Source organism: Pteropus medius, unplaced genomic scaffold (assembly GCF_902729225.1).
Source record: "Pteropus medius unplaced genomic scaffold, Ma_sr-lr_union100, whole genome shotgun sequence".
Classification (NCBI taxonomy): domain Eukaryota; kingdom Metazoa; phylum Chordata; class Mammalia; order Chiroptera; family Pteropodidae; genus Pteropus; species Pteropus medius.
Window position 1 is genome coordinate 4,189,087 of NW_024349519.1, and position 25,513 is coordinate 4,214,599.

The following is a 25,513-nucleotide window of genomic DNA, read 5'->3' on the forward strand; positions in this document are numbered from 1 at the left end:
AATATTCATTGTATATATGTACCACATTTTCTTTATTCAATCATCGAAGGTCACTTCAGTTGTTTCCATGTCTTGGCCACCATAAATAATGCTACTATAAACATCCAGGTGCATATATCTTCACAGATAAGGGTTTTCAAAATTTCTGGATAAATACCCAGAAGAGATATTGCTAGGTCATATGGTAATTCTATTCTTCATTTTTTGAGAAGTCTCCACATTGTTTTCCATAGTGGATGTACCAATGGACATTCCTACCAGTAGTGTATGAGGGTTCCTTTTTCCCCTCAACCTCTCCAACACTTGTTATTATTTGTCCTGTTGATGATAGCCATTCTAACAAGTGTGAAGTGGTATCTCATTGTGGTTTTGACTTGCATTTCCCTAATAGCTAGTGAAGTTGAGCATCTTTTCATATGTCCGTTAGCCATTTGTATGTCTTCTTGGGAGAAGTGTCTGTTCAGATCATCTGCTCATTTTTTAATTGGATTGTTTTTTTTCTTGTTGAGTTTTATGAGTTCTTTGTATATTTTGGATATCAGCCCCTTATCAGAGGTATCGCTTGCAAATATCTTCTCCCATTCAGTTGGTTGCCATTTTGTCTTGTTGATGGTTTCTTTTGCTGTGCAGAAACTTTTTGATTTTAGATAGTCCGATTCACTTATTTTTGCTTTTATTTCCCTTGCCTTTGAGGTCAAATTTATAAAGTTCTCTCTAAATTCAAGGTCCATGAGTTTAGTACCTATATTTTCTTCTGTGCAATTTATTGTTTCAGATCTCATATTCAGGTCTTTGATCCATTTTGAGTTAATTGATCTAAAATTTATTTTAGTGTAAGAAATGAGGCTCTAAACACTTTTTCTCAGAGAACTATTTCATTATTACTTATTTAACTCTTTCCCCTTCCTTCATTTGAAAATCTCTCCTTTATTGTAAATGGAATCTTATATTTATGTTAAAATTATTTCTGGGCTCTCTCTTCTGTTTCACCAGTCTGTTTATTTTTGTACCAGTAATAGACTTACATAAACAGCTTTTTTTAATATTATAAATACTGCTTTTCAGTGTACACATTTTAAAAGAGCAAATCCAAAATTCACTGCTCAAATATAATATATTGATGTAGTCACAGGCAATATTCAAAATGTATAGTAACCTGCATGATGTGGGCACTAAACTGTCATAGCAATAAAGTACTGAATTAGACTGGACCCTGACTATAATCAACCAGTATAGCTATTTCTCTTTGCACTGGGTATATGTACTTCTAAATTTTATGATATTGGTTGTAGATATAGATATACCTATCTAATTTGGTGTGTGTGTAATTTTCTACATGCTATAAATATATATATCAAATATATATTTCAGGAAAAATTTTAATACATTGTAATCTCATTTTCAGTTTAAAGTACCTACTTATCCACTTTCTTCAATAGTGATTTAAAAATTTTGCCAATTTAATAAGTGAAAAGTAACACTTTGTTGGTGAGATTGAATACTTTCTCAGATATTAGCCATTCATATGTCGTTTTTTTCTAAGTAGCCTATTTAGATACACAGTCCATTTTTATACATTTTCTTACTATTTTAAATGAGCTCCATTTAATAATAATATTAATTTCATGTTATCTATAATTTTCATTTTTATTAAAATTGTTATAATGATTAGAAAATTCAAGAAAAAGAAGAAAATTTAAAATATCCCGTATGGGAAATGCATAATTAGTATACAAAATAAAACAAAATTTAGCATGATTTTAGGCAATCTTTGGGAATTAAAAAATTTATCTGTCTTTAATGCTATCAAACATTCTTCTTTGGGTGTTGAAGAGTTTTTGTGAGTATACTCGGAGTGAAGAAGAGGTTATTTCAGCACAATATTTGACTCTACAAAGATTACTTCATGAACAGGCACTAATACACATACTGTTGATAAGTTTACTACTGATCCTTTAATCAGGAATCTAAAAAGTAGGCAACAGTACACCTGTATTTTACCTTCTATCTTAATCCACTCCACTAATATTCAATGAATGATCTATTTTAATGTCCTTTTGTCCTGCCTATTAAGAAAAATAAATTGAATTTAGGTCTTGATACACTTATCTAGTGTAATATCCAACAGCTGAAGCTGGTCTCAGTGCCATTTACCTAACAACTCATTCTTTTCTCACAGATTTGTAATGCCAAATGTAATACCAAATGTTTCAGTGCCAATACCAAATACCAAATGTAATGTCAAGTTTCCATCAATGCTGAGGTCTGTGTCTGGGCCCTGTAGTCTGATCTGTTTGTGAGTTCTGCAGCTATACCAATTACTGTGGTTTTATAAAACTTTCTATCTATAGTTCTTGCTATCTATAGTTCAGGTCTCTGTTCTTCCTGTTCGGAATTCTTTGGTACGTTTGAAACTTCATTCTTTGGTAAAAGCTTTAGATTCAGTTTTGTAAGTTCTATGGAAAAAAATCCCATTAGGATTCATTTTGGAGTTTTATCACATTTATAGATTGATATATTTTGAATTAATATTTTTATATGTATTTTTTAATCCAGGGTTATGATTTATCTCTCCATTTCTTTCATGTCTTTTTTGTCTTCTGTATAATTATCTCCATAAAAGGCATACACATATTTTGTTTGATTTATTCCTAGAAACCTTATAGGTTGTGCTGTTGCTTGTTACTCGGGTGGGACCTTTATTTTCTATTATATTTTCTAATTTGTAAAGGACTTTTAAGGTTTTGTTTTGCATTAAAGGTAACATCTTCTATACTATTTAAATTGCTTTCTCTTCTGTCTTTTGGAGAAAGTTGGACTCTTTGGAAACAACTCATCATAGTGATAAAAATTTGTAAGTGCCATCAAAGTTTATTTTTCTTTTCTTAATCTGCCATATATTGATATGCACTGACATTTCAGTGATCTTTTCCAAGATGAATGTCGAGGGATTATTGTAATATATTTTAATTCTTTGGTATTAAAACTCTTCTCCTTTTAGTCTACTAATGTCAATGTGAAACTCCCAAATGCTCTTTAGGCCTTTGATCAATCACTTAAAATCATTTTACAAAAGGCTCATTTCAAAATTATTATGATCTTTCTGCAGTTTATTACCAAATGACAGGAAGTAGAATTCAGCTTATTTGTGAATTTTCTTGTTATTTTATTTATTTATGGTGAAGTGTGAAGCATATACCTTTTTAAAAAGTCTATGCAAAATATTATTTTGACTCCTAATTGACAATGGGGTTTATGTTATCTCTGTTTACGAAATTTTATTTCCCTTGCTTTTGTATATACTTGAAATCCATTGATCTTGGAGTGGAATCTTATATTTTTTTGGTTGAAATGAAGTATTGATGTATTTCATAATAGCTGGATAAAAGTCATTCATATTTTGCCTCTTCTTTTCAGTGATTTTATCTGTTGAGTATTTTGAAAGGAGATGATCAACATGCTGTCATCTTTCCTTTGTATTTTAACCTTTGGTTATTTAAAACTCTAGGTGTTGTAAAAAAAATGTTTGATTATTCTTGAGGATACTGAATGCTTTCCACAGAATACATGAATTACTAAATATTTCATCTTAAATCTATCTAATTTATCCAGTAAAAATGCTCTGAACAACACCAAAAAGCAAGTAAGATATGTATTTTTGTGAACTACAAGAAAGCAATTTGCTTTTAAAAATGTCTTAAATTTTAAACTATACTTGGAAGCATTGAACATTATATTTAAATACTTTTTGCTAATATGACATCTGAAAAATGGTTATCATTTCTAAAATTTGCTGTTCTTTGAATATTAGTGAATTTGTACATTTTTCATATATTTGTTAGTAAGTTTCTGGTGTTTCTAATTTGATGGTTTGTAAATATTCTTTCCCATTTTATGTGGGAGACTCTTCCCATTTTTCTTGCTTATTTGTAAGAATTCTTTATAGCTTAATGATGTCAACTCACTGTCAGTCATATATTGTGAGAGTTTTCCCAAGTTAATATTTGCTTTTAATTTTAAAAAAAATTGAAATAGTTTCAAACCTACATAAAAATTACAAGAACAGTACAAAGAACTCTCATATCTCCTCTTACCAGATTCCTTATTGGTAGTAGTATTATCTCATTTGCTCTGTCTCTTATTCTATATGACTTTTACTGACAATATGCTCCATCATCTTTAAATACTTTAGTGTACATTATCTCAAAACAAGGATATTCTCCTAGATAGCCAATATACAATTTCCAGTCAAGAAAGCAACGTCGACATCACACTATCTTCCAATCTTCAGACTCATTCAAATTACACCAACTATCTTTTTCCTTCTTGGTCTAGGATTCTATCCAAGAATATATGTTACATTTGGTTGTCACATCTCAGAATCTCCTTTAATCTGGAACGGTTCCAGTCTCTGTTGGTATCCATGGTCTCAGAAGTATAGGCATTTCCTTCTGTAGGTTTATCCTTAACCTGGATCCATCTGATGTTTCCTCATCACTCATGCCGAGCATTCTTGTTAGGAATAACATGGAAATGATGACATTTATATTATATCACATCTGGAGGTACACTGTGTCAATCTGTTTTACCACTGGTCATGTTAACCTTGATTACCTGGTCAAGTTGGTGATCTTCCAGATTCTCCACTATTTTTCACCTTCAATTTAGATTAGTATTTTATGGGGAGATATTCCAATTTTATTCCAATATTTTCTTCCTCATCAGACCTTCACCCACTTTGTTAACACCCGTTGTCTGTGCCCAGCTGTCAAAGATACTGTTGCTTCTTAAGTATATAAAAATGATAAAATTGAGAATTAAAACATTCTAACTCTTACATTTATTTTCTAGTATTATTAAAAACTTGAGCAATATATATCATGTAAAATATATTTCAAAAAATAGTAACTCAAACTTTTTTTATGTATCTCACTTTAAGTGCATATCAGCATTCATTATGTAAGGCATCTTTAAGTTAACTACTTTATTTTTCTTGAATGAAAGTTATACATTTATACTGAAGGGAATTCAGAGAAAATAATGTCTTATTTCTATAAAGTGATTTGCCTAGCTTTTCTACTTTTCTCTGGCTAACTTTAAATACAGTATTGTATTTATTGAACTAAAATACTTTTTAAAAACAAGATTAGAGTGTATATAAGATATATTAGAGGGACATTTGCCAAGATGATTTTATATTAATCCTGCTATGACTGTCCTCTTATGGTTTTCCAAGATTTTTATTTCGTCTATTTATTGGATTTTCACTTTTTACATTTCTAATAGATAAAAAATGCATGTTTTCTTCATGCAAAAAATCTGATTGTTTTCCTTCAGCCAGTAATTGAAATAAATATATAACAAAATGTTTCCAGCCTCCAGTTTGTCAAAATTCAAGATCTATTACAAGAGTTTTGTTCAATCACATTTCAAATAGTGCTTATTTTTAAGCTCTCCATTTCTAACTGGATTCAATAATGTAGAGTAATGTAAACTAATAAATATGAAAACAGTATAAAATGTCTGGTGATGTAAAATAAAATTTGACAGAAATATAAGAATTCTAGGCATGACAAAGGAAGGCCTACATTTATTACAAATCATTATTTTGGGGAGTGTTATTCAGGAAAATGATAAAAATAAGGAAATAGGAAGCTGTTTGAGGGTCTAGACTTTGTTGTTTTCTCCCAGTATTCACTGTGTCTAGTACAGTGCTTGCCGTCTAGATGGCTGATAGATATTTGCTGAATGACTGAATGATATCAGGTCTTGTTGTGGCTGACTGATTTCTTATGTCCACTGAAATGTTTTCTCTGCCATATATAGCACGAACACACTTTATTAGGTCCCTACCTTGTGTCAGGCACACCTCTAAACACCTTACATAGGTTAATCTCATTAAGTGCTCATCAGAATCTTGGAGGTAAGTACCATTATTATCCCTATTTTACAGATAAGGAAATGGGGCCTGAGAGCTTAAGTTTCATGTCTAAGGTTACAATAAGTTACAGAATCAATATTTGAACCAGGCTGTATAGCAGAGCCCATTTTCCTAACCACTATCTTGACAACTTTTCTATTTGCTTGTTTTATTTTGTATGTATGTATGTATGTATGTATGTATGTATGATTTTAATTGAGGTATAATTGCCATATAACATTATATTAGTTTTAGGTATGCAACATAATGATTTGATATACATTGTGATATGATCACAAGAAATCACCATACATAGTTATAATTTTTTCTTTTTTTTTCTTGTGATGAGAACTTTTAAGATCTATTCCCTTAATGACTTTCAAGTATGCAATACAATATTATTAACAAGAGTCACTATGCTGTATATTACATCCTCATGATATTTATTTTATATTTGGAAGTTTTTGCTTTTTGATTCCCTTCAAGGATTTGCCTCCCCTAAACCTCTCTCCTGGCAACCATCAATCTGCTCTATCTATGAACTTGATGTTTTTGTTGTTTGTTTTGTCTTTTAGATTCCACGTATATAAGTTAAACCATATTGTGTTTATCTTTCTTACCTAACTTATTTCACATAGCATAATGCCCTCAAGGTCCGTCCATGTTGTCACAAATGGCAAGATTTCATTATTTTTTTATGGCTAAATAGTATTCCATGGTATGTCTGTATCACATCTTTTTTATCCATTCATCCATCAGTGGACACTCAGATTGTTTCTATATCTTGGATATTGAAAACAATCCTGTGATGAATGAACATGGAGGTACACATATCTTTTCGAATTAGTGCTTTTGTTTTCTATGCATAAATATCCAGAAGTGGAATTGCTGGATCATGCAGTGACTCTATTTTTAATTTTTTTGAGGAACTGCCATACTGTTTTCCATAGTGGCTGTTTCACTTTCCATTTCCCTCAACAGTACTGTCTGCTTGTTTCAGAGAGCACATGGTCTTGCTTCTTTCTTCAAAACCTAAGGACTCTAGTGACAGGGTTGGCATTGTTGTTTTCTATTTGAAGACAACAATCATATTTTTCCTCTATTGGGCTTTTTTGTTATACTAAAAATTTTTATCCAGATCTTTTCTTCCTTACAATTTACTTTATTTCAACAGTATCATCATGGCATATTGATTGATGTGGTATAAGTAAAGCCATTGTGGTCTGCATGATTGGGAAAATATTTTGTCTTTTCATTTTTCCTAATTGCCTTTCCATAAAAAGTTTATGCTAATACTTAAAAGTAGATTCCTACCTTTTTGACATTTCCGTAACAGCTAGATTTCGAGACTAGGTTGTTTCTATTTCCTCTCATTAGGGGTGTTGGGTACCATTTCAGTTGTGAACTTGAGGAAATAGGCTCACTAAGAGCAAAATGTCACCTCAGTGGGTAACCGAGGAATCCTGTTGCCTTCTTCTTTGGCTCTTATTTATTCTGAACAATAAAGAAGACATGATGACCCATGAAGCATATCAGAGAACAGATGTTACAGTGTTGACAGCTTACTCTCCCCTGTGACTAATTCCTTTCTTTCAAACACAGCCTGCCTAGAACTTCTAGCTGTCTCACATGCATCAATGCTTTTGCTTTATTGTCTGCCCATAGTTTCAGAATGTGTTACATATAAAGCTGTTGAATCTTCCTACATAGGCCAATTTTTATCGGTCTAAAGAATTACTATTGATTTTGAAGACTTTAGGATATAGCAAATTGTTAACTCAAGAAGAATATTTGAAACCAGATAAAATATCGCATGGAATCATAGGGCATCAAGGATTTTTGAGAGTTCCTTAGTTGATCAAGATGAATGTATTTCTAAAAGTTTCTTGAACCATTTCGTAGATGAAGGTGAGATGAAAGTTATCATCTAGAGAATATAATTTTCTTCCAAAAGTATTTTTTTTCTTTGAAATATTGCAATTGCATGCACGCCTTAATACACTTGTAAAACCACCTAAGTATCTGGAAATTGAAGAGAACATAGTATATTCTCTTGGGAATACACACCACACACACACACACACAAACACACACATCAATTTACCCCAAAACATAACAATATTTATGTATAGGGAAAAGTCACTCCTTATCTGCAGAAAAGTATAATAACATATACAGTAGAGAAAGAAATTTCATAGTTATATAGATCTTTCAAAATAACTCTTGGATAGGAATTTCATCTTTCAATTCAAATGAAGTGATACCTCAGTTAATAAATCCCTTGAGATCAAGTGTATTTTATTATTGGCCTGTATCACACACACACACCTCCTTAAAGTATTTTACAACAGAATAGCTTGTGCTTATATTTAAATGATCAAATTATTCAAATTTTTCTCTTTAATATGTTAACATGAGTTATATAAAAAAGTATGACCATTTTTGAAATTAGAAGGATGTTTTAAATCATAAAGTGATAATAGATTGGAAAAGTTTTGGAAAGAAGGAAAAGTGAACTCTCATCAGCTTACCACACTTAAATGTGAGCGCACTGAAGAGTTAATAAAGGGTTATACTTCTTCATTCATTTCAAATATCATGAACATCCCTGAGTTGGCACAGGGACTATGTGCAGAATAGCTTTGGAGGTGCCATTAAGAGTGGGGTAGAATGAGTCCAGTGTCCGTGTATATGACTTGACTTTTCAGAAAGTGGGGATCTCATAGTATTGAAACTAGCCGGTGCTTATAGGTGAAAAGTGTGAGCTGGGAATTAGAGAGATCTTTCCTTTCCTATATGAATATCCAATTGATATTCACAGTTTTTAAAAAGAATCATTATTTTCTCTTAGCATTGCAAATTCACCTTTGCTATAATCAGCCGACCCTATTGTGTAAGCCTATTTCTAAACTATCTATATGATTCTATTAGTCTATGTTTTAAATTCATGTGCCAATATTGCAGTGTTAATTACTGTGGTTTTATAATGATTTTAGATATGGTAATGTAAGTCCTCCAAGTTTTATTGTTATTCTTCAAGATTATCTTGGATATATTGTATTTCTTACATTTGTTTATTATTTTATTTTATTTTATTTGAATTTTTATGAATTTATTTGAACCAAACTGATGACATATGCCAAGGAACAAGATTTCAAATGCTCCTCATTTACTTCTAATTGTAAAATTAGCTTGGTTTTTTGTTGGTATCTCATTAAATCTATACATACATTGGGGATGATTTATGTATTTTAATGAGAGATTCTTTAATTTCTCTCAGTTATATTTTGTAGTTTCTTTTATAAAGTTATTGCACATTTTTTCTTAAATTTATTTCTGAATATGTGATGTTTTGCTGTTATTTTAATTGGCATCATTTTAAATTTCTTATTTGCTAGCAATACAATTGAATTTTGCACATTGATCTTTTATCTAGTGACTTTGTTAAGTTCATTTATCATTCATTATTATTTATTAATTAATTTATTATTCATGATAATATTGACTACCAATAATAACAGTGATATATCTTTCTTTCCAATTCTCATACCTATAATGCTTTTTCTATCTTATTGCACTGACTAGACCCTACAATTCAATATGGAATAAAAGTGCTGGCTGACATTTTTTTCTTCCTAATATCAGGGGGAAAACTTTTGATAGTCCACCATTAAGTATGATGTTTGCATAGTTGTTTTTATTATTTTTGTTTATTTGTATTTTTTAATTCATCTCATGTAAAGGAATCTCACTTTTATTCAGAATTTTAAAAAATGAATAAATGTTGAATTTCATCAAATCCATTTTCTGCAATTGCTAATCATTTAATTTTCTCTTTTATTTTACTAATTTGTAGTGAATTACATCAAGTAATTTTAAAATGTCCATAAATTTCTGATATAAATTCCACTTGGTTATGATGTATTGCCCTTTTTATATATCACTAGATTATATTTGCTAATATTTATTTAGACCTTTTACATTTATTCATATGAAATAAGTTGGTTTGTAATTTACCTTCTTATAATGTCTTTGTCAGGCTTTGGCCCCATAAAATGTATTAGGATATACTCTCTTTTTCGTTAATTTCTGGAAGAATTTGTGAAAGATCATTGTTACTTTTTCCTTAAGTATTTAAAAGAATTGACTGTTCTGTCCATCTGAGACAGGAAATGTGTTTATGAGAAGGCTTTAATTACGTATTTAAATGTGAAAACAATATAGAGATACAATAAATAAAATATAAATTTTAAATACATATAGGAATTATTCAGATTTTCTATTTATTGTTATGTTCATTACTTTTCTAAGAGTTGTGCATTTTTCAAGGAATGTGAATTATTCAGATTTTCTATTTATTCCTGTATAATTTTCAAGGAGTTGTACAGTTTTCAGGGAATTGCCCATTTTAAATAAAGTTTCAAGTTTATTGGAACAGAGTTTTTTTTATAATATCTTCCAATTTTTTTTTCAGTACCTATAGAATCTATACTGATATCCCTCTTTTCATTCTTGATATTGGTAATCTCTGTCTTTTTTCTTGATCAGTCCTGTTAGGGTATTGTCAATTTTATCAATCATTTGAAAGACCACTTGTTTAGCCTTTTAAAAAAAATCACTGATTTCTTTTTCATTGTTATATCCCTGCATATTTATTACTCCTTTTTTCTACTTTATTTAGATTTAATTTGTGTTTCTCCATATTCCTGAGATGGATGGATGAATGCTTAAATATTTGATTTTCATCCTTTTTTTTCTAATTATACATGTATGTCTATTAATTTCCCTTAACCTAGCTTTATATGCATCGATTTTTGATGCTCTCTTATTTTTTTAAATTATAATTTTACCGAAAATATTTTCTAATTTTATTTTGATTTTTTTGACCCATGGATTATTTAAAAGTTTATTGCTGAATTTTAAAACATTTCAGGATTCTCTCATTTTTTTATTACTGATTTTTAACTTAATCGTTTCTGGGCATGACAATGCAGTTGACATTAGACTAACCTTTCTATTGTGAGAAATTTAAAGAAATAATTTTAAAAATATAACATATGTATGGTGTAAGTATAATATTCAGGATTATTTGAACAAAATATGGAACATGGAAGCAAAGGAAAAATACAAATATATCATAAATTTCTGGCATTGCTCTGGAGGTGTTTATGGATTTGCTTACATTCTTGAAGCTAGTGGAAAAAAGAAACTTGACCAACACTGCAAAATAAAAGGAAAGAAATCAGGATATAAAAAATGAGAAAGCATAAGCTGCTATTGTAAGAATAAGGCAAATATGTCAACTATCTTTGCAAGAGATTTGGTTTTCCTGTTAAAAGATAAGCACTCTTACATAGAAACAAAAAGATATAATTTAAGTTTAAATTACTTACAAGGATCACACTAAAAAAAAGGAGAATTTAAATAAAGGGAAGAAAGAAGTGAAGCAAGGTAAAAAGAAAGTAGGAATGGCAATATTAATATCAGACGACTAATTCAAGATAAAATTTATTAAATGTCAACTAGGGTTATTTTATATTGAAAACATTTTATTCTCTAAAAATACTTAAGAAAAGCAATATGGGACCAAAATATAAGTAAAAAAGGATTAGACATAAAAAGAAATATGGAAAACTGGAATTGTAGTGAGAGATTTAGTAAAACTCTGTTAGAACTTGATAAATATAATAGACAAAAAAAATATAATTATAGGATAAAGATAAAACAATTCATCAATGTGACTTAATGCACATATACATATAGAAATATAGAGATTAGAATATATAAAATAATAGTAACATACAAATTTTTTGCTGATAGATTACATTTGGATATAATGAATGATATTCTATGAAAACACAAATTAGAACATCAAATCAAGAATAGTATAGAAAACCTAATTACTAGTAATAACAGAGGGATTAGAAAAATTTGTCAAAGAATTAGATCCTTTCATTTTTTCACCCTGAAGTCATCAGACTCTGACTATATTATTATTTTTTTAATGTGAGTTTTTCAGACCTTTAAGGAACAGAGAATACTTAGGCTATGTAATTTGTTCCAGTGTGTGGAAAAGAAAAGGAAATCTTCTCAGTTCGCTTCTCAAGGCTGTCTTAATCCTGATTCCAAAACTTGAGGGTGGAACACACACACACACACACACACACACACACACACACACACACACACACACACACACACACACACACACATTATAAGACAATCCATGTATGAATAGAGATGCTAACATTCTTATTAAAATAGTAACAAATGAACTCCTGAAGTGTATTTAAAAAATACCAGGTCAAGTAAGGCTTTTAAAATAAATTTTTATGAATATAAGTATTCTAAACTAAATATTTGCAGTTGTTAAAGTTTTCTAATAACAAGCCTACAAGAATATCTGAAGAGCTATATTATGATTATTATGAGGCTTTTAATAAGATGTGTGGGTATAGGAATATATATACACATATGTGTGTGTGTATGTATGCACATATTTTATGGAAAAGCAGTGATATCCATAATTGATTAAATGTGTCAGTAAATGAGTCATCTGTTATATTCTTATTATATAATAATTCTAGTGATAATTTGGCAACATGATTTCCTATATTTGCATATAATCTACTATCTGCTAATTCTAGATAGTAGAATTACTCTTGCCAACCATGTACTCACTTTTGTCCTTTTCAGTTTAAATCCCAGTCCATCTTTAGAATTTCTCTACTGTAGAGATGGTCATCTCCCTTGTCCTGTCTTATTTTAGTACTTGCTTGGCAAAACCAAAACCTTATTAACTCCAGCTCTCTGCCTCGATTGTACTTTTGCAGCTGAACTTGGCTGTAGAAGAACACAGAACCATGCTGACCGATCTTAATTTATACGTGCATGATTACTTACCTTAAATGTGCCCTTAATGCTGCCATATTTTCCTAGTCCATTCTTTCATTCTGCTAGATGACTATTTTATGCCTCTCCTCTTTCCTTACACTTGGAACACCTCCTTTCTTATTCTTAATTAGCAGATCACCTTGTGTCCTAAAAGCTATCAGAAGAGAGCTTCCACAGCTATTCCCAGCACTCATACTAGCACATTGTGTCTTTGCTGATACATTTTCTCTTCTTTCTCTCCTTTTACTTAGGCATAGTATCCATGACCCTAACAGAACAGCCGCTCCAGTAATACTAAATTGCATCCCCTCTCAAGGATATTGCTCCAGGAATTTCTTCTTCTTTTTTTTGCATTATTACTTTGTCCCCTCTCTATTGGATATTTCCTTCATCATACAAATATGTTATAATATTTATAGTCTCAAAAAAAATCAAAAACCAAAACCTAAAACCCTCTGTTGACCCCACTTCCCTGTTTAGGTATTGCTCCTGTTTCTTTTTATTTCCAGTTCTCCTCTCACTTTGTTGAACCCGCTCCTATGAAGCTTTGATTCTCTCCACTTCACTGAAAAAGCACTTGTCAAGGGCACCACTAATGTCCATGTTGCTAAATCCATATTTCAGTTCTGAGACCTCATGCCATTGGACTTGATTGTTCCTTCCTTCCAAACAGTTCTTTGCTTGGCTTTCACAGCCTGCACTTTTCTGCTTTTACTCCTCAGTCTCCTGGCATTTGTTTTAGGGCTTGATGCTCAAACTTTTTCTCTAAAGCCACTTACTTTGTAGGTAATCTCATCATGTCTAAAGGCTTTAAATCTCATCTCTATGAAATAATGACTTCCTAATTTTTTCTCTTATCTTGTTTTTTTGTCCTTGGACTCCAGACTTGTATATCCAACAATCTACCTGTATCTTCACTGGGATGTTTAATTGGAAAATCAAACTGTGCATGTTGGAAATCAAAGTCGTCATTCTTTTCCTCATACTTGCTCTTCCTTTGTTTTTTTTTTTTCCATCTCACTAAATGGCAGTTTCTTTCTTCTAGTTGCTTGGGCTAAAAACGTTGAAGTATTTTTTGATTCTGTTTTATTCATACTGCACGTTTAATTCTAAAATAATCTTTATTGCTCCCTGCAAATCATGTTCTAGATTCGGAGCCTTTTTACCACCTTCCCTAGTCCAAGCCACCCCTAGCCATAGCCCTCAAACTCATCTCCTTGCTTTAGCTCTTGTGACCTTTCACCCTCTATACAGTCTATTTCTGACATTGTAGTCAAGTTGATCATATTGTTGATATTCCTTGAATTTGCCAGCAGGCCCTTGCCTCAGGGTCATTGCTCTCCTTCAGGGTTTCACTAGATGGCACTCTTTCTTCCTTTCTCTCTCTCTCTCTCTTCCCCCTCCCCTCCCCCCTCATTCTCTCCCTCTCTTTCTTTTGTGTATGCTTCCACCTACATGGTGCAGCTATCTTTTTTTTTAAATTAAATTTATCGGGGTGACATAAGTTAATAAAATGATATAGGTTTTAAGTGTATAGTTCAATAATACGTCATACACACACACACACACACACACACACACATATATATTGTATTGTGTGTTCACCACCCCAAATTAAATTCTTCTCTCACCATATATTTGACCCCCTTTACTCTTATTTACCTCCCCTCCTCCCCGCTGCCCTTCCTTCTGGTAACCATTAAACTGTTGTCCATGTCCGTGAATCTCTGTTTGTTTGTTGCTTTTTTTTTTATATATTCCACATATAAGTGAAATCATATGGTTTTCAGCTTTTTCTATCTGACTGATTTCACCTAGCATGATAATCTCAAGATCCATTCATGTGATGGCCTGAACATACACTTCTCCCAAGGAGACATACAAATGGCCAATGGTCATATGAAAAGATGCTTATCTTAATTAGCTACTAGTGAAATGCAAATTAAAACCTCAACGAGATACCACCTCACACCTGTTAGAATGGCTATCAACAGGACAAATAATAACAAGTGTTGGAGAGGTTGTGGGGAAAAAGGAAACCTTATACACTGCTGGTGGGAATATACAGCCACTATGGAAAACAATATGGAGGTTTTTCAAAAAATTAAGAATAGAGTTACCATATGACCCAGCAATCCCTCTTCTGGGTATTTACCCAGAAAATTTGAAAAGACTTATCTGTAAAGATTTATGCACCCCAATGTTCGTAGCAGGGTTATTCATGGTGGCCAAGACATGGAAACAACTGGTGTCCTTTGATAGATGATTGGATAAAGAAGATGTGGTACATATATACAATGAATATTACTCAGCCATAAGAAAAAAATGAAATAATGCCATTTGTGACAGCATAGATGTCACTTTTTCATTGAGACTTTCTCTTTTTTAAGGGAGAACTTTTTTTTTTAATATCACTTTGCTATATTCCTTATCCTCTATACCTACTTTAATTTTCTTCATAGATTTTATCACCATGTAACCTATTTATTTTATATATTTTACTTAATTATTTTAACATAAATTCAATGAGGACTGATATTTTTATATCTTTAGTTCACTTCTTATTCCAAGCACCTAGAAAAGAGTCTAGAATAAAGTAGACATTAAAAAAAAAAATGTGTTGGATGAATAAATGAGTAAGTGAATGAGTAAATACAATGTCATTGAAATGTATGTGCCATTTGAACCAGCAATTTTATTCCTATTATTTTTTAGTCCAAGAAGATAATTGCTCATATGCACAAAGAAATGTGTATTGAAGCATTTTTATTAAGAATGGAAAACTGGAACTAATAATAGGAAGTTGGATACTACATTGTGGCACAGCTATACTACAGAATACCATGCAACTATTAAGAGGATTTGGCTTTACTTGTAATGACATGGAAAGTTGATCACAGTGCATGGTTGAGTGAAAAAAACTGCAAAAAGTTAATATTGTTCATCTCTTGCCAGCAGGACTCTTAGTGATCTTATTTTCCTCCCTCATGCTTTTGTGTATTTTCTAAATTTTTTCTAATTATAACCTATTATTTTGTCAGAAAATTATATATATTTATGCATATATCTGTTTATAAACCAAGTCGTCAACTCTTTGACAAGTAGCCATAAGCCTTCACTCTTTCTGCTTATTTTTTCTATAAGGCAGGTATATTTAGCTTGGAGTCCACGAATGGACTTCATGACATCTGTGAACCCCTTGTAAAATCTGTCAGCCACATTTTCTACATTTAGATTATCATTTCCAGATTATCAAAGTAGTCCATATACCCTACTGGGTTTTCCTCAATGATAATGTGCCCTTGCATTCATTCTTGATTAAATAGAGACTGTCACTTCTTTGAACCCTTCTCTCTAGTCTTTTTCTAATTTTCGGTCTAAGTTGAGGTACTGGGAGATACTACCCTTTATTTCAACTCCTTAACTCTCATGGTACCCTTGTGCTGTAGACTATCCACTTATTATCAGTGCTTTATCATATCTGTTTTTTCTCAATCCTTGTATAAGACCTTCCTCAAATTGATAATTCTAAAATACACACAGTACCATTAAATCCTCCTCCCTTCTAAGATCATAGCTCAAAATGTTGTTTTTTAGAATTTATGTCTTACTGACCTTATCATTAATAGTAATAAACTATCTCCATTTCATGAGTGACCATTTTTCCTTTTAATTTTATTGTAAACTCAGATATGTAGAGTAATAAGATGAGATGTTTTTCAAGCCATCATGTTGTATGTCAGGGCTTTAATCACGAATTAATTCCATTTACTACTGATCTTTTCCCTCAGTGATAGAATTTGGCTCCTAGCTATATTATTAATGAAGAAGTTTTGTTATCCTCACTGATCTAGCTACATTTCTCTTCTTGCAGCAAGACTTTTATAATAGTATTATTATTAATTTTAAAATGGCTAAAGCTTGATTTTCACTTAATAATGTATTTATTAATGGGCATCTCTAATCTTCCGTGTTATTTGGCCTTGTTCATTGTCACATCCTCAGTGCTCATAGTAATTATTTGCTGGACTAAATGAACTAATAAATCATAGTTTGTTTTTTTTTTAAAAAAACTTTTTATGCTTGAATATAAAGAAAGTCTTTGTTTTATAAAAATTAAATGGGCTCAGGAAGTCATGAATTGTTGGTCACTGGGTGTATTCAAACAAACTAGGTGACCAATTGATGAGAATTTCATAGATGAGATTCAAGTATTATTTGAGTAGATTTTCATTAAATTACTTTCTGCTTGAGATTCATGCTTGTTCCAATTAAAATCCACCCTGAAAATTCGCTGGTTTAAATTGCATACATAAATATGTCATAGGAAGTATAAATCGTAATTGTGGCATGTGTGGAGTGCTTACTCTTTATCAGCAACTGTGCAAAGTGTAAGCTCTTACATCTCTCATTCATTGAATTCTTAAAATGATCATATATGGTTACAACTTTTATTACTCCTATTTAATAGGGGAGGAAACTGAGGCTTGGAGAAGATTTTTAACTTGCCAGGTTAGTAACCTATAGAGACAGGGTTAAGACTCTGAGGCCTCTTAAATTGCTATATTATACTGCTTTGCTGATGATCAAATACTATTTAAAAACAAACAACAACATTTAACAAAAATAGAATCAACATGGTTCTAATGAGGGATGCCAAAAAATACACTTTTTTCTTCCCACTCTCCCATCTCCCTTAATATCTGAGGGAATCACTAGAAATGACAAAGTGAAAGTTAATTTTCTGTAACAAATGAATAAGTCCACCTAACACAGTAATTTTGGCCCTACCACAGGACTTTACTTTTCATATTTCATTGGCTGTCCTAGAGCCCCTATAATACCAGTGCTGTCAACTAATTCTTTCACTTAAAAATGTATTCAAATTGCTTCTTATTCACAGAATTGGTAATAAGAAGCTGGACTTTATAAATGATGCCTAACTGAGATTATTGACAAATAATACAAATCGTTACCATTTATTGGGTTCTTACTATGTTTCAGACACCTACTATATATGAATTATCACACTGAATTCTTGTTTTATAGATAAGGAAACTGAGGCATGAGAGGTTGGGTCATAGGTAGTGAGCTGGGTTTCCAATTCCGCAGCCTGCGCATGTAACTTCTTTGCAATCGTGCCATCCAAGAACTACAGTAATGATATTTTTGACATAGATGTGCATGTGGTTTTTCTTCAAGTGGCCAATTTACAGCTGGCTTGTGGTTTAATGTACTGAGATGATCTGATCTTTTTTTCTATTTAAGTTTTTATTTAAGGCAGCAGAAAAATTCTCATTTCATGTTGTGTGAAACCTTTCTGTCAGATGAAACATAACCTCATTTTTATCCTTTAATCTTGAGTTGTGAAGGAAGTTGTTGAAATGAATGTTGTCTTACCACTGTTGCCTCCTTCTCTGAAACTTAATCTTAAGTTAGTTTATACTTCTGCCAATGCAAAAGATATTTGTGTAACAAGGCTATAAATTATTATAAAGAGTTAACTTTATTTCTGATTTTAGTTACCCCTCAAAGTTATGAATAACAAATCAGGGAGACATATGTTCAGTTGTGAGAAATTATCAAATTATCTTCTTGGGATTTAAAATGTGATTTTTAAATAAGATAGTAAATACTCATTAAAGATAAAAGGAACAATATAAATGTCTAACCAATGTACTGTATACTTGAAACTAATAATAAAATAAAATTAAAAAAAAGGTCAGTGAGAACTGAAAAAAAAATGAAAAAAAGATAAAAGGAAAAATAAATACAATAAAAAGGTTAAAAATCACTCATAGTTCCATCACTCAAACAATCACTTTAAAAAAATGTTGATACATTTTATTCCGATTACACATTTTCCCCATGGTCACAATGGTAATGAATCAGTAAGTGTTCTTAGTTGTAAGGTTACTTTGCAGGTAGTGGTTGGGGAAGACAGCTTACAGAACTGATGGGAGCCTGAGGCACCAGCATTTGGAATAGGCAATAGCCAAAGGTGCCCTGGTGGACCAGCAAGCAGGATGCAAAGCAACTTTAATATAACTGATGGATGTTGCTGCCCCTGGCACAGTGCAGTTCCCTTTCCCTCCCTTCCTTGCTGTGCTCCATCAAGGTTCTGAGTCTCAAGGAAGAGTGTCTGTTTAGTGGTTACCAGAGGGAAAAGGAGTTGGAGGGAAGTAGATAAGAGTAAAGGGAATCAAATACATGGTGACAGAAGGAGATTTGAATTTGAGTGGTGAAAACACAATGCAATGTACATATGATGTATTATTGAATGGTACACTTGAAACCTATATAATTTTATTAACCAATGTCAAGGCTTTCCTCCCAATGAGATGTCACCAGTGAGCAACAGTGGAGTTTCAGAAATGAATATGACTGTTACTAGAAAATGGCTTCATTAAAATGGGCCCAGTATTTATTTACAGATACTTTTTAACTTATAATTATGTGATAGAAATACTTTCTTGTGATTTCATGTCTTCATACAAATTTGCACATCTTAATAGTGACTGGTTTTTAATGTACGGATCAACTCCTTTCAATCTGTTTTACCTTATTTTAATGAGTTAATATTTATTGAATAAATGAATGTCCCAGACACACTTCTAACAGTTTTACATAATTAATTTTTCTCTTTACTAATATTTTTGTATATTATATATCTATTTCATTTTTAAAAACTCAAATGAATGATGCTAATGAAAATGTAACTTTTGATCAAATATTTAACTTCTGAAAGGTTGTTCTTGTTCGTTGGGCGTAGTGTCAATCTCATTGTTATTAAAGCTGCTTTAGTACCTCAAGTTCAGGAATTTAATACAGGTGCCATTTCCAGTAATATCTACAGGAGGACAGCAATAATAGGGTTATTGCCTTGATGTATTAAGAACTGACAAGCATGTAGCAATGGGTCAGTGTGTTTGCTGATTTACTTTTTAAAAAATGAAATACCTCTCTATCACAGAATTCAGTAGCCAAATTGATTAAATCATGAAAACTTGTTATCAAATAATAACATAGAAAGGATTCCCTGGTTGGTGGTTTCTGGATAAAAATCTAAACAAGTTCGCATTATATTCTCAATAACTTCTAAACATGATTTATATTTATTTTTTATTCTTAAAATGTAATTTTTACTATATTACATGAAAGAAGTAATGCATAATTAATGAAGAAATTCAAGGATATGAAAGTGTATGAAAGATTCATCACAGCCTTTCTCCCTAATTGTACTCCTCTGAGGTAACTACTGTTAACATTTGACATGTGTTCTTCTTGATCTTTTTTTCTCTAAACACACACCTGCATGCATGTGTACGCTCACACACAGAGTTTTATCAAGCAAAATGAGATTCTGTAGAGATACTTAGCAGTAAACTATAGCATTATTTTATGTCAGAACCTCATTCTTTTGCAGAGTGGCATAGTGTTCCTGAATGTGGATGTATTGTAATTCTTCTATGAGTGGATAATTGGTATATTATCAGATTTTCACTATTTTAAATAAATCTGCAGTCAGAACTTTCTGCGTATGTCATTGCTAATTTTGTGCTGCTATTTTGCAAGATAGATTTTTAGGTTTGGTATTGCTGATTTAAAGAATATGCATATTTATTCTATTGATAGATTTACTGAACTGCCTTTTAAGAAGTCCCTGTCAGTTTATTTTGCCACAAATAGTGTATCAGAGTGCTAATTTCTCCATATTCTAATTGACACTGGATATTATTAATCATTTTGATTATTGTTAATCTGATTGATGAATCCATTAAGTTGCTTCTTCTTATTGATTTGCAGTTGCTCTTCATAAATTATGGCTGTTAACTTCTGATTTATCATATGTTTAATTTTGTCTTACACAATGTCATTTGTTATTTAATTTTATTTATAACATTTTTTTTCTGTTGAGAAAATTTAAAATTTTATGTAACTATAGTTAATCTATGTCTTACTTTATGGTTTCTGTAGTATTATAATTCCTTCTTTCATTTAGTTATGGCTAATTTTCTTCTTCTACAGATTATTCCTAGCAGCATGCAAACATGTGTAGTATTTGTTACCAATTAAAATAAATAAAACCCTACTTTCAGCTACCTTCCCATTCCTCACAAAGTGTCTGTACTGGTTATTTCATTTCCCTCTGGGTGGGGGAGTGGAAGATTCACCTTCCTATGTGGTCTTTACTGACATAGTGGTAGGGATGGTCTGATTACTGCTTGGTGATTGTGAAAGCCCTGAACCCCTACTACGCTTCCTCTGACACCATCCCAGTGGGGAAGGGGAAAGTGTGCATTTTTATTGCCAGATAAAGGTGGAAGACCAAGCTCTTGTTCATGGCGTCTCCACTGATGCCATGGGGGGCCTTATTACTAGCCAGCTGGGTAAAAATCTTGACTCTCTACTCATCCTCCCCTTTCACTGCCCTAGTGGAAGTGTGGGGTATATCATTTTTCTCAAGAGGATGGAAATCTAGTCTTCCCCACCTAGCCTTTGCTGGAATGGTTGAAGATGGGGCCACAGTTTTTTTCTCTGGTGTTTGACTGGAATAGAGTGGTTATTCTCTATAAGTTTTTGTCTCGCTAGTCTTCCCCTTTGTTGGTACTTTGGCTAGAAAGAGCAGGCTTTTGTTGGGGCTTTTATTTTGGTCTGCATTTGTTGATATTTCCAGGTTGCTAGCTTCTTCAGCTGCAAGTCTGGATATATGAGGCAAAAAGAAAACCCAGGAAACTCATCACTGTGTTACTCTTTGGGTCCTGAGGTCTTTGCTGGTTTTCTTTCTTTTCTCCATCTTTCAGACTCTTCTTATGTTTTATAATATAATGTCTAGTTGTATTTAGTGAGAAGAATAGAGAAAGCATATCTACTCCATTTTTCTGGAGATGGAGGTTATATCAGTCATTTTTGAACTTTATTTTCAATGGGTCCCATATGGCTCTTCTCTGTGCAGATACCTGGAACTAGAAAGCAGTGGCCATCGGAATGAAGTCAGACTGCATTACCGCTCAGGCAGTCACCGCCCTCACACAGAAGTGTTTCCTTACATTTTGGCTGATGACAAGTGGCACAAACTCTCCTTAGCCATCAGTGCCTCCCATTTGATTTTATACATTGACTGCAATAAGTAAGTGAAATGTTCTCAGTTCAAGAAATAAAGTATTCTAAGGACTGACTTGTAACTCATATTACTTATCTGATATTTCTCTTTCTGCAGAATATATGAAAGAGTGGTGGAAAAGCCCTCCACAGACTTGCCTCTGGGCACAACATTTTGGCTGGGACAGAGAAATAATGCACATGGATATTTTAAGGTATCTTTTGACTAAAGTCTGAGTATAAAGTGTAAATATAAATGCTTTCTCATGAGTTTGGAAAAGTATATTTCACTTTTTATTGTGTGAAACAAAATAATTTGATTTGTATAGTTTTTTTTTTCTTATTTATGTTTATTTCTATTTTTGTTTTTCACACTGGTGTTTTATTTAGCCAGCCAACACTACTTACTCTTTTTTATCCCTAATGAGTTTGCTCTTTAGACATTACAGAGATGATTACAAGGCTGCAATCAGGGCAGTTAACGTATCATTCTTGAAATTAGGCATTTAAAGTAATCAAAGTCTAAAATGTTAGTATAGGAATGAACTCTCCACTACTGAAATATAACCTTTGATGATACTATCACAGGGATGTTAATCATAGGTGATTGAAAGCTTTTCAATATTCATTATTAGTGATCTCTTGTACTCTATAAAATGAGAAAGGAATACATATATTTGCACAAATCTATCAAAACTAGAAAGCAGATATAATTCACTCCATAGAATTTCATCATTGTAGAAGATCTAAAATACATCCCACTTAACTCTCTGTATTTAAAGGCTGAAGAAATAAAGTCCAGAAAATTGCTTGACTTCAATCCCATAGTGTAATCATTTTTCCTCAGTGACTATGACAGTGCCTACAATACACAAGTAGCCTGGCAAATGGTTGTTAAATAAGAGAATGATAGGTGGGTGATGTGTCCAATTTATGGATATTTAGGTTGAGTAGGTACCAGTAACTTTAAAATTTCATTCTAAGCAAGATTTATAATCCTAGAAAGGTGTTTTTAAAACTTACTTAAACGTTGTCTGTTATCTGGAAACCAGGTGCTTTGAATATGTAATTCTATCCTACTCTTGCTGGCCCTGATGCCGGGTCTTTTTTTCCTCTTTTAAATATACATAAATCTGCTCATAGAGGTTAAGTAGGTTCTCCAAAACTAGTCATGGGGAATTGATCCCATTGTTGCAAATCCTGAAAAATCAATGTTCTTTTCCCATGTAAGGGATGGCAAATTTGTGCCGTGAGTGCTAAGTCTCTTCTCCATTTAATTATTACAGTCTTTTCTATGGAGTCCAGATATGGCCTCAGAATCCTTTTTACACATCAATTATGGGTTCTACTCTAGGTATCATACTTTTTATTGAAGGTTGTGAATGGTACCCACTAGAGTTGTGCAGTGCACATGTTGCTGCTTCTAAGGGATGGGAGTATGTATACAAGTTGCCTCCTTAATCTAAACCTCAGCAAAGAGCAGATCCAGAGGTTACCATTAGGTATACTAAAATATCTATAATTCACATTGGCACACTTTTTGTACCACACTATTAATCAGGTTAAACATATAGAAGATATACAGGCCTGTATTTGGTTAATCTTTGTCGGTACATTTAAAATTGTCTTGATAATATATTGGTTCTGTCACCCCTGTCATTAAATATTCTGTTTACATTTTTCAAAGAGATAAAGTGAAATATTAATTAAAGAAAATATATAAAAGATGAAGGAAGAGAGAAGAGTGGTGGATGAAAGGAACAGCTGGAGTGTGTCTGAGGAGGTCATTTTTGAGTTACCATTTGGCCTTTGCTTTAAGAGCCCCATAAGCTAGAAGCTAATTATATCTTAATGACTAAGGATGTGTGTAAATTTTGCCTATACACATGTAATGCAGACTTCTGTGTAAAATGGGTTATTTCCAGCTGGCATTTAAAAAAAAATTAATGCTCAACTTTCTATATTTCCTAAGGACTGATCACTAAGTCTTGTGCAGCTGTTTAATAAATCTGTTGTCTTTTTTGAGTTGAGAAATTAGTTTTAAAAGATTCAGCTGAAAAATGAGAAATGATCAAATAAGCATTGCTTTTATGATTCAGTTTTTCTATTCTATTCTTTTGACGATTGCAGTTAATTTAAAATTGGTATCAGTTTCACTGTTGCTGAAACCAACAGTGATTTTCAGGTTGAGTTTTAAAGGTCATTTTCAAGCCTTACTTCAGTGGCTAACTAAAAATAACTTTTCAAAACAACATGACTATTGCCTCTTAATTATATCTTGACATTTAATCTTAAGATTTAAAAAATATTATGAATAAGAGAGTACATGGGTAATCATCTATTTTGCTTCATGTATTTCTTTCCCTTTGGTTTGAAGTTAAAGCAATGCATTCAAAAAGATTTTACTAATAGATTTGGGTGAGTCTATCCTGCAACGTTTTCCTTCATGAATTTGACTGTTGAACATAATTTAGGTAAATGAAAGTACTTTTTTTAATTTATTTTTCACACAGGGTATAATGCAAGATGTGCAATTGCTTGTCATGCCCCAAGGATTTATTGCTCAGTGCCCAGATCTTAATCGCAGTAAGTCCATTAGTTTCTGCACTATGTGATGAAAAGTGTGCTTCTTGCTTAATTTTGTCCAGAATGTCAGTTTGAAATTGGAGTTCACCTATATGAGTTGTCAGCATAGACTTAACCAGGTTGAAGCCCTTGTAAATGCAACTTGACCAATGTAGTGTTTGTAATTTCAGCCTGTCCAACTTGCAATGACTTCCATGGACTCGTGCAAAAAATTATGGAGCTGCAGGACATTTTAGCGAAAACATCAGCCAAGGTAAAAGCTACTTAGAAATAAGCGTGAATAACTCAAAAATTCTTGAGGTTCTTATATAACCACAGGGGTTCACCTATGATTCTTATACCATACTCTTTGCTAGGGCTAAATCTAAATCTAAATCCTTGCCTAAGGAAAGGGCTTACACATATTCAAACCCTGACCATCTGTGTAACAGATGACAGTAAATTAGGAATGACACAGATTACCAGGTTTTTACACAGCTTACTACAACAGGCTTTATTGTTTAATTTAGTATTTACTTTGTGTTTTTCTTTATAAAGAAGGAGACATGAGGATATTGTAAAAATATGGACACTAGGATTATGTCAAGGAAATGGTCTCACAAATGCTTTCTACTACTGTTACAGTTATAGGATAATTTACTGTCTTAAGCATCATATATCAAATTTACCTATAATTTCATCAGACGTCATTTTGCATAGTTGTTACTGATAACTTGAAAGGTGTGTTGTACATGAATGATTTGTTTCTGACACAATACAAATTCTAAAATTTATGTTTTCACTTCAGTAAACATTCATGAAATTAAACATTTTTAAAAATGGAAAGTGCTTCTCTATTTGTGGGTGAATCTATTTTGACTTAGCCTTCATTTCTATCTTCTAAATTATGTTTTTTTTTCCCCCAAAGGCAGGGAGCAAATTTATAAAAAGAAAGAGGAAAAAAATCTTTTAAATTAAAGGCTTAAATATATTTATAACAAATAATTGATGGGCACAGCCATCATGACTGCT

General features: G+C 32.0%; 1 protein-coding gene across 7 annotated transcripts in view; it reads left to right on the top strand.

Annotated features, from left to right (window-relative positions):
• NELL2 (neural EGFL like 2) overlaps positions 1–25,513 on the top strand; it is a 300,577-nt gene that overhangs the window by 57,312 nt on the left and 217,752 nt on the right. For all 7 annotated transcript variants that reach the window (XM_039882249.1, XM_039882250.1, XM_039882245.1 and 4 more), the window contains 4 exons: positions 21,771–21,944; positions 22,035–22,131; positions 24,430–24,502; positions 24,673–24,755. In XM_039882249.1, coding sequence (XP_039738183.1) covers positions 21,771–21,944; positions 22,035–22,131; positions 24,430–24,502; positions 24,673–24,755 — 427 coding nt within the window. The remainder of the gene's footprint in view (positions 1–21,770; positions 21,945–22,034; positions 22,132–24,429; positions 24,503–24,672; positions 24,756–25,513) is intronic.